The sequence below is a fragment of the Vigna radiata genome, chromosome 6, assembly GCF_000741045.1.
Source record: "Vigna radiata var. radiata cultivar VC1973A chromosome 6, Vradiata_ver6, whole genome shotgun sequence".
Taxonomy (NCBI): domain Eukaryota; kingdom Viridiplantae; phylum Streptophyta; class Magnoliopsida; order Fabales; family Fabaceae; genus Vigna; species Vigna radiata.
The window spans coordinates 30147250-30162673 of record NC_028356.1 but is presented as its reverse complement, the minus strand read 5'-3'; the positions used below and the strand labels follow the sequence as shown (position 1 = coordinate 30162673).

Genomic DNA, 15424 nt, shown 5'->3' with positions numbered 1-15424 from the left:
TTTAATTTTAGTGATAAAGAAGAAAAAAAAAGGAAAGAAAGTGTTAAAAAGAAGGAAATGAAACATAATGAAACATGAACATTTTTCATGTGTTTAAGGTGGGAATTGTTTTCTCTTATGTGTTTCACTATTCTTTTTTTTTTTAATATTTTTGTTAACAATGAAGAAGCAAAAATGAAGAATAAAAAGGCAAGCAAGATGAATAATATTTATCTTTACACTAAGCATTTGCGTGATATAGTTATATCATTGATATATAACTTTTCTATGATATTTTTTCATTGTCTCTCTCAATTACGTTAACCACCATTCTACAACACGTTCCTTTCTTTTTCCCATCTCAATCTTTATTCTAAAAAAACAAAAATACAGAATAGAAATATTAGATACAAAGTCGTTATCAATATTTTCACACAATTCATATATAATTGGATAACAGTGTAAAAGTCTACACTGTTAATGTTTTCCAATTACATCATTTATTACATAAATAAACCCAATTTCTTGACAGAAATGCACTCAAAATTACATAATCCAACAACTGAAGTTCCTACCAACTATGTTCCACTCTCTCTTCAACTACAACTACCATAATAATGTCTTTAGACCTTTACAAACCAAACTTCAACGAGCAGCAGAAAAAACTTTGAAATAACAGGTCATACAAATTTACTTACTATTTACAGAGAAATTAAAAGCACTAATTAAGCAACTGATAAATAGTGATTTTGTTAGACTTGCTGGGGAGTTTTGTGCATCCAAATAGCAGAAAGTGGTTTGTCTCTTGTCCAATGCCTCAACCTAAGAAGGACATAAATAATCATTCCACATAAAAAGCCAAGAGCTGCACTTGATCCAACAAGTGAAACTGCAGTGCAAATAAGCATCACAAAGGAATCTTCCTTTGTGTTCATGTCCCTACAACACATAGCTAGTTCTATTCCAGCAAACAGTAGCAAGACCCCTAATAATCCCACTGGAAATTGCCTTAAAATGTGTGCCAAAGAACTTCCCAACACCAACCCCAAGGCCAGTTTTGCAACACCAAGAAGTGCCACACAACCACCACTCCTACCACCAAACTTGTACTGCCCTGCAAGTCCACCTGCACCATGGCAACTTGGCATTGCACCAAACCAACTTCCAACCAAGTTCATCAACCCCACTGTCACTGACAATGAAGTCACTGAGAAATCCCTCCCTGGGAACAAATCTGATGACAACTTACAAACAGCCACCACAGAGTTCAAAATTGACAATGGAAGTTGAGGAATTGCACCCTTCACAAACCCTCTCTTCCATGCATGTTTAGAGAACTTCACCACCTCTATTGATGATGGTCCAAACTTTATCTCATGCACCACCTCATGCCTCCTCACAAAGGCCAAAACAACCCCCAACACAAACACCATGAAAGCAGAAGGTAGTGAGAAAATAACCCTTCTCAACCTGCTTGTCTTGGTTCTTGCAACCTCATCCCTCTTTTGGCCACCACCCAAATCATCACCCCCACTTTGCACACCATCACAGCACCCTCTATTCTTCTCCCCAGCCCCATTCACTATCACAATGAAACACAAACACACAATAGCCAAAACCAGCCCATCCAACCCAAACCAGTGTCTCTCACCCAAAGATTTACTCTTTGGCAAGTCCTGAACTTTCCTCACATACTTAACTGCTGTGAGAGCAAAAGACAAGCCTTGTGCCAGCTGAATTCCCCTCACAACACACAGAGGAATGAACATGTACACAAGCCGCATCAACCCTGTCACACCCAGAACAAACAGCACCCCACCGGTTATTATACCGGCAGCCATGATCTCCGGCACGCCGAAGGTTTTGTCCGACAAGGCCTGAGCAGCAATGGATTTCATGGGCTGGACTGGCATGGGGACGCCATAGATGGCTCCGGTGATGATGTTGTACACACCTGTGAAGATGAGTGTGGTGCCAAGGTTGAGGTCCCTGGCAAGGGTCAAGGCCAACACTATTGGTATATAAGTGCCAAGATCACCCATGGCACCGTTCAGTTCACCCCATTTTGAATGAAAAACAAGGTTGTTCTTCACTTTGTTCACCACCACTTTGGCTGAGTAACCTTTGCCTGGTTGCCCGGTCGAAGGAGTAGCCGTTGGAGTGATTTCCTGTGCTTCAGGATCTGAGGTTCGAATCGAAGGAGGGTTTTCGTATGCCATTGCCATTGAAAAACCTTACTTTTTCTTTGAAATTATCGAACTTGTATCCACACAAACAAGCAGCAAATTCTTGTTTATGAATGTTAAACATGCCAAACGCTTGTTTATTTACAGGGGTTTCCAAAGTCAATGTTACAAGCAGCAAATTCTCACTATAAATATGTAAAAAAAAAAAAAAAAAAAAAAAAAAAAAAAAAAAAAAAAAAAAAAAAAAAAAAAAAACATTTAAAACTTCTTTCTATGTTAAGATATAATTTATAAATACTAATGTTTTTAACGTTTAAATCTAAGCATTAGATTACTGTCAACATAAATTTAATATCATAAATTTAATCATTAAGCTTGATAAATATGTTTTATATGTAATAAGTATAATAATTAATGCATAGGAAAACCGTACAAATAACCCCGTTGACATTATACATGACGTTGATTTTATTAATACATTTGCGTGTACAAGTTTATACGGTAACAAAATATTATATAAAGCGTTAACAATCGTTGAATCTGTGGATTAGAAGATAAAAAAATTATAATAGTGGAATTTAGGTATGTGAGCTCTTAGTTTTATTTATAATTAAATTATGATTTAATAAGTTCAACTTTCTCCATTAATTAAAAAATACTGAAGTTCAAAATTAAGAACTACAAATATATTCAACTTAAATTAAAAATGGCTTAGTGTTAAATATGAGAGAAAAAAGTATAGTTAAAGTGTATTTTATTAATTTAATACAATTATTTATATATTATAACATAAAAATTGATAAAAAAAAAGTATAGTTATATCACCATTTTCATCTCACATTCTTTGTATGATTGTTGACTGGATATTATATGAGTTAATCGATTGATCAAACTTTCACTACTAATTTATATCCCTTTACATACTCATTCATTTCAACTTATTACTGAAATATTTAATTGTATATTTTTTATTGGTTAACTTTATTCGAATCTTAAATACTGTAATAGATGCCAAATGCTTGTAATTCTATAATGTTATATTCTTCCTTTAAAAAATTATAATATATATTTTCTAACCAATATATTTAATTTTTATTATTTTATTATTGAACTTTTTTTAAAAAATTATAACAATAATAATAATAATAAATATCTTCTATGCTTTTAAAAGTTAAATAATGAATAACATTTTATTAAAAACATTACATATTTTAGTTTAAGAGTAAAAGAAAGATAATTATTTACAAATATTTTGTTACTTGATTACATGTTTGAAATATTCAAGTCTAAGATTAAAAAAATAATTAATCAGTCTTTTAATAAAATTCTCTCACATCAGTGTTGCTTATCAAGAAGATGATATTTAGATAACAGAATTAAATATACTGAACGTGTCTTAAACAACAGCATATCAATAAATGAGTATAAGTATACTAACAACATTGGAAGAAGAATATAAAACAAAATCAAATGAAAAGCACTTTTGTAGCAACTTGTCATTTATCAATAATGCAAAAGCAAAAACGTATAAAAACTAACAATCCCCTTTTACAATCTACTGTTTAGTTGATTTTGTTGATACATGCATGTGTACAAAGTTTACTCGATAAGAAATATTATATATAAGGGGTTAATAATTGCATATGTGGATTGGAATCTAAAAATTAATTAAGTATTAATCATTACAGACTTTGTTTATGTGAACTGATCTTAGTTTTCTTAATACACAAAAGCAGAAACAGACAGGTCAATAATTCCTTGCTGCAAGCACAACTCAAGTTGTACAAGTAAGATGTGGATGTGGAAATGCGATAAGAATTGAAAATGGAAGTAATTAAATAGAGAAAAAAGATTAGAAAAGAGCATGAACAAATACATTATCTTGGTTTTTTAGACTAACTTGTTGTTTGTGATTTCTGTTATATGTTTGAGTCAAAAACTTTAATTCGTAAAAATGTTTTTCTTTTCCTGAAAAATAACCTATCTTTGTAAATTTGAAAGTTTTCAATTTATGATATTTTTCAGAAAATATTCTTTTTCAATTTCACAAATTTTTATGTAAAGCTGGTACTTTTTCCTTGAAGCTAAAATTGAGTAGCTTAAGAGCTACTTAATTAGTAAATTCATCCAAATAAAAATTTATTAAAATGACTCCCTCAAATATAATGTGACAATAACAATATTATCATTGAAAAGATTCATGCACAAAGATGGTAAAGCTTTTGATGGAGTCTATGGTAAAACTTTTGATGGTGCCTATATGGTGAAGCTTGTAGTAAATCTTGTGTGATTCAGTCTTTTATAGTGTAACATATTCGTCTGACACAATCAGATCTGAGTTACTGATATGGATAATCATGATAATAATTCTGTTGTGAATGTATATTTTCTTGTTAAGAATTTAGATGTTGGTATGCAAGCGAAATCTGATTTTTTGGTTGGTATATGTCTACCTTCTTTGAAAGATTTCATTCTCACGGTGAATAGCTTGCATGGTTTACAACAATTTGATTCAACTCAGTAATTCAACAGCACTTCCTAATCGGTTGACATCTAATAATATTCATTTTGTAGGAGAATTGAAATTAATTTCTAAATGGACTAATATGCTTGATGAGAGAAAATATTCTAATAATGAAAATAATGAATAAAATCGAACTACAAGAAAACCTAGTACAAATAGGTCAAAGAAAGTTAATATTAAATTCTCTAAAACAAAAATTTCTAAAAATTAGATTTTTTTGGAAATGTGAAAGGATTGACTAATTATATAATTATATAAAGTTCAAAGTATGGAAAGATTTTCGTGAAGGAAATCATAGTTTTTTCATAATAGGTATTTTTTTTTTCTCTGTGATATAATTTTATAATGGATTTATTATGATTTCCTGTTTTTTTTTCTTTCTTTTCTTTTCAATAAAATCTTTATGTAATAACACTGATGTGTAATGTTAGCTTATTTGAAAGAAATATAAAGTGACATCAAAAAAACTGTTTAATATACTTAATATATGTCAAAATAAAATAAACACAAATATATATATATATATATATATATATATATATATATATATAATGGTTCCTTTTGAAATATTCAAATAGATGAAAATACAAAAATTATAATTTATGGATGTAGATATTTCAAATTTTTCATTTCACTTAAAACTCTAAAGAATGGAATGATTACACGATACTTGTAACTCTAGACCATTTTTTAAAAAAATATATTAAACATGTCCAATAAAGACTTAAATTTGGCTTGAACCTACTCACTTTAAATATAGTTAAAAAATAAAAAATAAAAAATAAAAAGTAAAAAGTAGCTCCTTGTATGTACTTGTTAGAAAATAACAAACGCTTTAGTTAAATCGAGATGAGTTGAAGTAGTGTTACAAACTTTTTTAAAAAGTTTACCATTTTTTCAAATTCTATAAAAATTGTTTCAATTTGAAAAATTGAATTAATTTGTCTATCACGATTAACAAAAATATAAAGAAGATAAAGGACAAGAATTGCACATAAAATTTATACTTGTTCAAATCATAAATTATCTTAATCATAGTTATCCAACCTAGAATAAATTCATTATCTTCAAATGTGTGTATAAACACAGTGTACACAAACTAAACACAAGACAATTAACAAGTCATACAAGACAAACTCTTGAACATATACATAAGATATTAGATTTAATTTATTTTTCGTTTATATTTGTGTATTTATGTCCATATATTTATATTTTGTTTTTATATTTATATTCCGTTTTTATATTGTTTTAAACAGCTATATATATCAATTGTACTATCTCCTTATTATTGAATAATATACATAATTTTCATCCTTTCTTTTCTCATAACATGGTATTAGAGCCAGATTGGCGAGATCTATGTGGGCATTTTGTTCCACCCATTATCGGGTCACTATCGGACCATCCATTAATTCTACTCTCACGCTCAAGATGTCTATATCTCGGCGTGAAGGGGATGTGTTGGAAGTCCTACATCGAATAGAGATAAGACCAATTTATAATATATAAATAGGGTGCAAACCTCATCTTACAAGCCGATTTTATGGGTTGAGTTAGGCTTAAAACTCACTTCTTAATATGGTAAATTACAAGATAGGGATTTAGTTAACTTTATGACTGAAATAAGATTGACTGAAAACCAAATAAAACATTATGTAAAGTAAGGTGTGTGATGAGATTGAAGAAGAAGTGTCAATAGACCATGAATTTGCTTTTGAGAAAGTCAGAGAATTAAGGAATGTGACTACGCCTGAGAAATTATTAGATGATGGAAGAACTGCAGAAGCCATTGAATTTCACAACATTAAATTGGACACAAATTTCATAACTCGAATCATCGGAAACTCCTCCAGATTCCTCAAAAATCAATCTAGGACTACGAGTGATTAAAGCACCCAATTGTTTCTTATTAAAAACCCTAGAAAGCAAAGTCAAAACATAAAACATATCGATGCGAGAATTGGTTGCGGAAGAACGTGATCAAGAATTAATTTTCTTCTGATACCATATTAAGAAATGGGTTTTAAGTCTAACTCAACTCGACAAAACTGGTTTGTAAGATGATGTTTGCGCCCTACTTATATATGATAAATTAGCTTTATCTTTAGTCGATGCGGGACTTCCAACATAAGATATACTAGAAACACCCTAACAACTCTAAAAAAGAATGTACTGAAAAATGCATAACAAAAGCAACTCTCAAGATAGTTTAAGTAGCACAACATAACATTTTGAATTGTAATCTCGAAAGAACTTTTTGACAATTGAAAGCACATAAAATGATAGTATTACATTATATAAAAGCAAGGCAAACCTTCATTAGGATAGAGGGGGACTTTTTCACATGTTTGTTTGTTGGTGTTGCACAAATGATCCTTAATAGGATCATGACTCTAAAGTTATACAAAGAAACTTGAAATTATTTTAAAGGAGAATACAAAGGAAATAAGAAGATTTGAGGCATGAAAATGTTAAATTTAATAAGGAAGTTTGAGTTGCAAAGGGTGAAAGAATTTAGATAATTAAGGAATACCCGATCAAATTGTTAGATATTGCTAACAAAATAAAATTATTGGAAAAGGAGCTCTCAAATTTTAGACTCATTAAGAAAATTTTGGTAATAGTGTTAAAGAGATATGAAGCATTTGTTGAATAATGAGATACAATTACTTTGACAAATGTGATAAATGCCTTGTAAAACAATGAAGATTAATGAGAGAAAATTGTGTTGTTGGAAGTACTTTGTATTGAGGAAAGTATTTTTCAAGTCAAAGAACTACAAAATGAGCAAAGACAACCAAATCGAGGATATATAGGTTTTCTATCATGTCCTATTCCAAAAAAAATAGTGACTAACATGCAAGTGAGAACTACATAAAACAACTTACTTTTTGATAAAAATTATTTGTTGATATTGCATAAATGATCCTTGTAAGACTTAGAGAAATGGTAACGAATTTTTAAAAAAAAAAAGTTTTAAAGAAAAATATAAGTTTCTAGATAATGAAACTCTTTAATAAAAATTTTATTTATACATTAAACTCTTAATATTAAAATAACTAAATTACATTATTTAAAACATATTATCACCACTATTTTTTATGATATATTTTTTTATTCTGATATATACTTTATCATTAGAAGATATGAAATCCTATATTTATTATACGAATTTCAGTTTCTTAATAGAAATTTAAAAGTATTCATACTATATCATGATAAAAAATTTATCCTAATCTCTTATACAAACCTTAATCTTTGTTCACACTGAATTTGCAAAAGAATTACAGCCAAAGTGATCCCATTTTGAGAATAAAATGAATTGTTTTACAGTTTTCTTTACACATAAATAATTTATTTGTAAATGAGAAAACTGATGAATTTGACAGCATAAGCAAACAAGTGGTATAAGCTGCCCAATCATAGCCTCAAAAGTCAACAACAATACCAATCGGCATCTGATTGTGATTCCACAACCAGATTGTAACTGAATAAACTACTCTATATTTTCTATCATCAACTTTTTTTTTCCTAGTCTACAAAAAGTTTAACTTGCACTATTTTAATCATGACAAAACAAAACGTTTAATAGTCGTAAAGTTTTAAGTAGTGGTGGACCTGATTTATATTTCGTAACTTAAAAAATAAGAGAATAAAATATTTCTGAATAAGGTTTTTCATAAACATATAAACATAAGAAAAAAATTAAATCAACACAATCAATGAATAGAGAAAGAGGAGGAAGAGAGAAAGAAAGACAAAATAAATAAATTATGATATTTACCTAAAAATTTTATTGATAGAATAATTATCGATGTATATTTATTGATAGATGATTATTATCAGAATTTTAGTTAATAATAATTATCAACAAATATTTATCAATAATTTTTTACTTTTAACAATATTTATGGTAAACGTTTTACCAATAAATTTTGTAGTTGTTGGTAAGTTCTCAGTAATTTTAATTTACCATTTAATCTTTATGATTATCGATAAATTTTGCTTCTAGAAAAATCTGTTTTTCCTTCGGTGTATATATATTTCAAATCACCACTAAAAATAATTATTTTTGATATATAGTTACATTTTCAAAATTTGTCCATGTTTTACTCTTGAAATATCAATTAATTAATTTTGGTAAAAAAATATCATAGAAAACATTATATTATCAAATATCTAATATCTAAACAAATATATTTAATGTCAAATGTTTAAAAAGAAATTGTAATTGTATAAATTTTAAACTAAAATACGAAATAATAATAAATAAGGATGAAATTATATGAAATATTAGATAACTACACCTAAATAAATTTTCATTATAACCAAAACATCCATTAATTTTGAAAACATTAATGAAGATAAAATTAAAAAAGTATTTTTAAAAATTATGAAAATAATACAAAAATTCAAGTTTTAAAATATTTCAAGTGTATTTTTACATTATTTCACTAAATTATAATGAAATATTTTTTTTATACATTAATAAATATTATATTACATTACTTACGAAATCACACATAGAAAAAATATTAAACTAATAATAATTCAAATTTAGACATAATTTTTTTATCTTTTGAACTGCATGACACATGCCACTAATTTATTATAGGTTTCAATACTCATTTGGTGTCAATTTTCATCAAAATATTTCCAACTACTCCTTCAATTCTTTTTAGTCTCAATTTTTAAAAATTTGATGCAATTAAGTCATTTTCATTAGTATTATACCAACAATGTTAAAAATGTATCACATGTTAGTTTATGGTCCTTTTGTTTCTTTATTATTGTTTTAAAAAATTTTATTTTTATTTCATTTTAAAAAAAAATTCTCCACATGTTAGGTTTGCATTAATGTCACATGTCTTATATTCAATTTAATCCATCTATTTGTTATTTTAACTCATTCTAATCCCAATCTTTTTCAAATGGAACAATTTTGTTCCTACGACATCATACTGACTAACAGTGTGATATGGTAATGATAGTGTCACATGACATATACACACTAAATAACTGGATAATTTTTAAAAATGAAATAACTAGTAAAAAAATTAAAATAACAAAAAAAAATAACGAACTAACACGTGACATATCTTTAATATCATTGGTATAGTACTAATTGTATAGTATTAATAGGAATTGACCAAACTACATCACATTTTCAAAATTTGGGACCTAATTGAGATTAAAACAAATTGAAGGATTAGTTTGAAATATTTGTATGAAAATCTAGATCAAAGAAGTATTTAAACTATTATTATATTATAGTAAATTTATACAATTATGGTTGTAAAATAATATTTATAAGAATAAGTTAGAAAATAAAAATTGTCACACCCCATTTAATACCCCTCCTTAGTGGGGTACACTTGTCAAACCGTCCGGTCTTTCCTAGTAAGTGGGAGACCAACTCTACCAAGCTTTTAATTTCCCTTCCTTCGTGATCCGTGCAGTATCAGCAGAGCAGTGAAACCCCAGAAAGTGGAAGTCAGGTGGCAAGCTAGGAGTGGTCCGGACGTTCTAAGTGGAGGCAGTATATAAGGTGAGAAAGGAACCTGACGCCACTTTTCCCATGCAATCTTCTTCTTCCTCAAACTCGTACTTCTGAAAGTCTCAAATTCTCCTCCTTCTCTCTAAACCTCCCAACCTTCTCTCTAAAATCCTAACCAATCTACTGTTCCGATCACCATTCAGATCACACCTGAAGACTTCTGGTGGTCTCCTCTTCTATTAGAACCGTTCGGTTTCGGGTTATACCTGGTAAGTGTTCTGACCTTTGAAACCTCTTTGTTCTCTTGCATGCATGCGCCTTTAAAGCTTGCATGTACTTGTGAAACCATTCCTCTGAACCTACTTTGGTATTTGATTCTAGACTTTGGAAACCTTAGAAGAGATAGATTGCTACCAACCTACCTTAGACGTACTAGCTGGAATTAGAGGTAAGGGAAGCTTATAAAGTTTAATTATAATTTTTGTATGGATTGAATGTATGAAAATTATTGTATAATGTATGATTTAATGGTTGATAATATGTAAAATGTTGTCGTATGAATTGTATGATTTTAAATTATGTACTTGGTATGAATGTATGAAACTTAGAGAAATCATGAATCTGAGATCGAAGGTCATTAGGACCATTCGGTCCTCCCATTACCGTTCGGTCCATTCGGACTGTTCGGCATAATAAGTTTCTCAATTTAGTTTACCTCATTTAATATTATTGTTAATAATTATTTAAGGATGCTGGTCATAAACCAAGCGTTCGGCCTTACAAGTGTTCGGCCTTAGGCTGACACTTAAATTATAAAATCTGCAAACTTTATATTCTTTCTTTTGAAACCATTCGGTCACTTAATGACGGAACGGCCTAGTGAGTTTTATTTACTTAAAACAGCCGGTTTACTTGACAAATGCCCCTCTACTCCTTTAAAGAATTCCTCCTATCGTAGTCTATTTCATTTATAGAAGTGTTCGGTCATAGACCAACCGTTACTCATGTTAGTCCTTGTTTATAACATTCTTTGCAAAACCGTCCGGATGACTATTACTTATAGTCAATCCTTTGGGGTACGATCTTATTCCTTGTCGGACCATTCGACCACCCATTTGATATTCTTCTGTTATTCAGTCTCACCCTTGATCAGACCGTCCGGTCATCATTTGTGTTAAGTCTTTGGTGGATAGTTCTATTCGTTGCCGGATCAGCCGGTCAACTATTGCAAATGTTCCAGGGCATCCAGTTTTAGTTCTTGTTGGACCATTCGGCCATGTCTCCTTGCCTCATTCCCTCTTTTATTCTATCGTTGACAATCTGGTCGTTTTCTTGACATCTTTCCAGTCTGAAAGTGATAATGAACATATATNGAATTTGGTTGAGTAAGGGAATTCCAATGGAGGAATATCTCATGAATTGGTAATGATTGGTAAAGTATGAACATGGTCAGACCCTGGTTTGGTCGTCCTGATCCTGATATTCCGTGAGGGCGCTTTCTCAGGTAGAGGAAGGTCACTCATGTGTGGGAATGGCAGGAGGTCCGCGGTTATACGAACAGATAACCGTTTGAGGACTAACCTCGGGTGGCAGCTGATAAGGAAAAGCAGTTACTACACCACACCGGGTGCTAGGGACGTCGGGCTACGTGGTTCATACCGTCCGGACAGTATCTTAGTGGTCGGTCATATGTTGATGAACTTAGTATGCATGTGTAGTAATTGTGTGTATAACATGTTGATTTGGTTCTGTTTATTTGCTTATCTGTATGTTGAAACGATTAATTAAATTTACATAAGCTTACCCTTATCTGTTCTGTCTCTATTTATGTTGTCGATCGGTGTCTGATCGTCCGGTTATTCTATTCGTTGCAATGATCATCCTTTTGGATGTGAGCAGAGGGTACTTTGGAGGATACCTTAGAAGCTGCTTTGGAGGATACTCTGGAGGATGCCGTGGAGGCCGTGCCTGAGAGTTGTGCAGGACCGTCCGGTCCTTAGTGTAGTTGTTTTTCTTTGTCTTATGTTTTGTATGTGTTCAGTATAGGAACCTTTTGATGTTGGCCGTTAGGTCAATGAACGGTATTCCAGACCGTTCGGTCTATTTTGTAAATACTGTATTTAATCTAACTATTGTACAATTTTAAATTTTAATGATATTTTCCTATCTCTTTCACCTCTATGCTTATTCACTACTGTTCTCCTTTATTGTTCATGTTAACTCCTGAAATGAATTATAACTTTGGTTATATTTATTGGAATGTTACAAAAATAGTTATATAAAAACCATTAAAACAATAATATTCTACACGATAAAACAAATAACAATTAAAAATATTAAAAGGAAGTAACAATGATTAAATATGCACCCTCAAAATGATTTAATATACCATTAAACTAATTTAAACAAAGTAAAAACATAAATGCATAATTAAAGGTATGATAAGATTGAAAACATTTTGAAGATCTCCTAAAAAGTCTTCGGATATTGAATTAGTCAAATCATTGAGAGATAATGAAATTTGTTGAATAAAAAAATAAGCTTTTCAAATGAAACAAAAGTTAAGGTGAAAAAAAAAATATAAGTCTTTCTTATATTACTTATTAAATTTAGGGTTTTTGACATTGAAGACTTAATTTGTGAGATTCAAACATTCATTTATAAAAAAAAATAAACAAAAATACTAAACAAAAGTATAAATAATTCAATATGATACCTAAAATTGATAATACACTATTTAAACATGAAAAAAGATATATAATCATGTGATAAAAGAAAAAATATCTTAGAAATGTAAATGAATTTTACAGATATAGAATAATCAAATCATTAGAAGAAAAAAAATGTAGTGAAAAACAAAATAGAGTTAAAAACTAAATATTAAGATAATAGTATATATATATATATATATATATATATATATATATATATATATATATATATATATATATATATATATATATATATAAAATATGTAACTATTCATCTTTTTTTCGTATTCAATTAAAAAAAATAATATTTGTTTTGGGTTAGGGTTGAAATTTCTTACTTAAAATATTTCAAATTGTTCTAAAAATTCTATAAACTTTCTAATAATTTTCCTTTATTCAAATTGCATTATTTTCTTTCCTCTTTCTCTAAACCATGTGGAAAAGACACCAACGCTTAAGTCGGTGATTTGCATAATAATAATAATAATATTCAATAAAAAATAAATATTTAGAATTAGTTATTTGATTTTCTTATGAAACATATATTTACATATATTGAAATAAACTTACCTTAAACCTGATCCATCACCGATCAATAGTTAATATATATTTTTATTAACTAATTATTTTTAAGACTATCTTAACTAATCGATTAAGAATTATTAATTATTTGTTTCTCTAGTTCAAGTATCCATGTCTACATTATGCAATTAAAAAAATCAAATATTATTTATATACATGGTCCGATACATATATAAACATTTCTAATCAAAATCAAATCAGATTCAAAATATACCTATAAAAATGGGTTTATTATTCCAAGTAAAATTATTAAGAACTTAAAAGAAAATATAGAATATAAATATGAAAGTGAATAATTGACTGAATACTCCTACATATTTAATATGTATTTATATATGGAATACTCATCAATCACTCATTACTGAGTTACCTCACAGCTGTAATTAATAAAAAATTGTTATATATATATATATATTCAGTTTACAAATATTATTATGAGTACGTCTTTGGAGTAAAGTAATACAGTTTATATAGTTGTTTTAAAAATCATTAATTTCAAAATAACAATATCGATAAATTTAAAATATTACATATATATATATATATACACTCAAAATACTTATTGGTTAAACAACTATATTATATAAATATTATAGATAATGAAAGTCGCTACTTATATTATTAACTAAAAGAAAGAAAAAAAAAGGTCTTGTTTGACGTCAGTGTTATTATTACATGGAGATGATTATTGGGCATATTCATGGTCTAGGCTTCAATCATTATTTCCTATTTCTGAACATTAATATTATATAATAGTAATCTGATTGCCTTTTCTTTTTGCTTGCTTTTCCTAATTAAGAAAATTTGTTTCCAAAAACATATTTCAAGAAACCTTAAAGAGGAAAGGTCAAAATTCTCTTTGAAAAATGCCTTATAAACATGAATATTTTATGTGTAAATGTATAAAAAAAATTATTCAATAATTTGTTTGGAATATAATTAAATCTAAATGGTGCATTATTTTGATTAGAGTTGTCAAAACGGGTAATCCGGCTCGATCCGGCCTGGTCCACCACAGGTTGGTCACTTAGTGAGTCAATCCAACCCGACTCGTTTATTAGCGAATTAGAAAAATTCGAAATTGGCTCGACCCACCACTAGTTGGTGGGTAAACGGGTTGGCTCACTGGCCCACTTAATTACAATTTTTTCTTAAATAAAAAAAATTACAAACTTTCTATTATTCAAACCTAAACAAATTTCACTTCCAACATGGATGTTTAATTAATTTTTAAAATAAAGAACCTAAATAATTTTTTCAAACAAAAAATAATAATATTTTTTCTATAAAATTAAAATTAAATTTTAATAAAATAAAATTAGGTAGGTGGATTGATGGACCAACCCGCCCCACCATGGGTTCAACCCGCATAGTCAGGTTTAAATGAACCGGGTTGAAATCTGATCCGCATAAAAAAATACAATTTTTTTAAATCCAACCTGACTCAAACCCGTGGTGGGTCGGGTTGGTCCGCTGGTTGTGACCCATTTTGACAGCTATAATTTTGATTGAGACTATCTTAACTGTCTATGTTTTCATCTTGATCATATCATTTTAATTTTCTTTTATTCATTTAAATTATTGTCATTGTCTACTTTTGCTCTTTATATCAAAGTTTTCAAGAATAGTTTTTAAAATAAATAAAAAAATATCAATTTTTAAAAACAATTCACCCCTTTTATTTTTTGTTTTCAAGAAATAGGAAAAATGCATTAATTATAAAGTATTTGATGGTGTTATTGTGACAAAGCACTCATATTTCATAAATGTCTAATGTCCATAATAAGCATTATGAGTAGCAATGTTATAATGTCTAATCATCATTCCATTAATTCTCACCAAAAAGAAACTCTATTTATGGCAACCTTATGATCTCATACAAAAATCATTTCACTTCTTGACTTCACCCATCTCTACAATTTTTCCAACTAGTAATATTTTA

General features: G+C 28.9%; 1 protein-coding gene across 1 annotated transcript; it reads right to left on the bottom strand.

The window, feature by feature from the left end:
- Positions 1-404: 404 nt before the first annotated feature.
- LOC106763912 (molybdate transporter 1) lies at positions 405-2285 on the bottom strand. Its single transcript, XM_014648090.2, has one exon. It carries the CDS (start codon positions 2202-2204, stop codon positions 732-734), a length of 1473 nt encoding a protein of 490 aa, XP_014503576.1. The 5' UTR covers positions 2205-2285; the 3' UTR covers positions 405-731.
- Positions 2286-15424: the final 13139 nt, after the last annotated feature.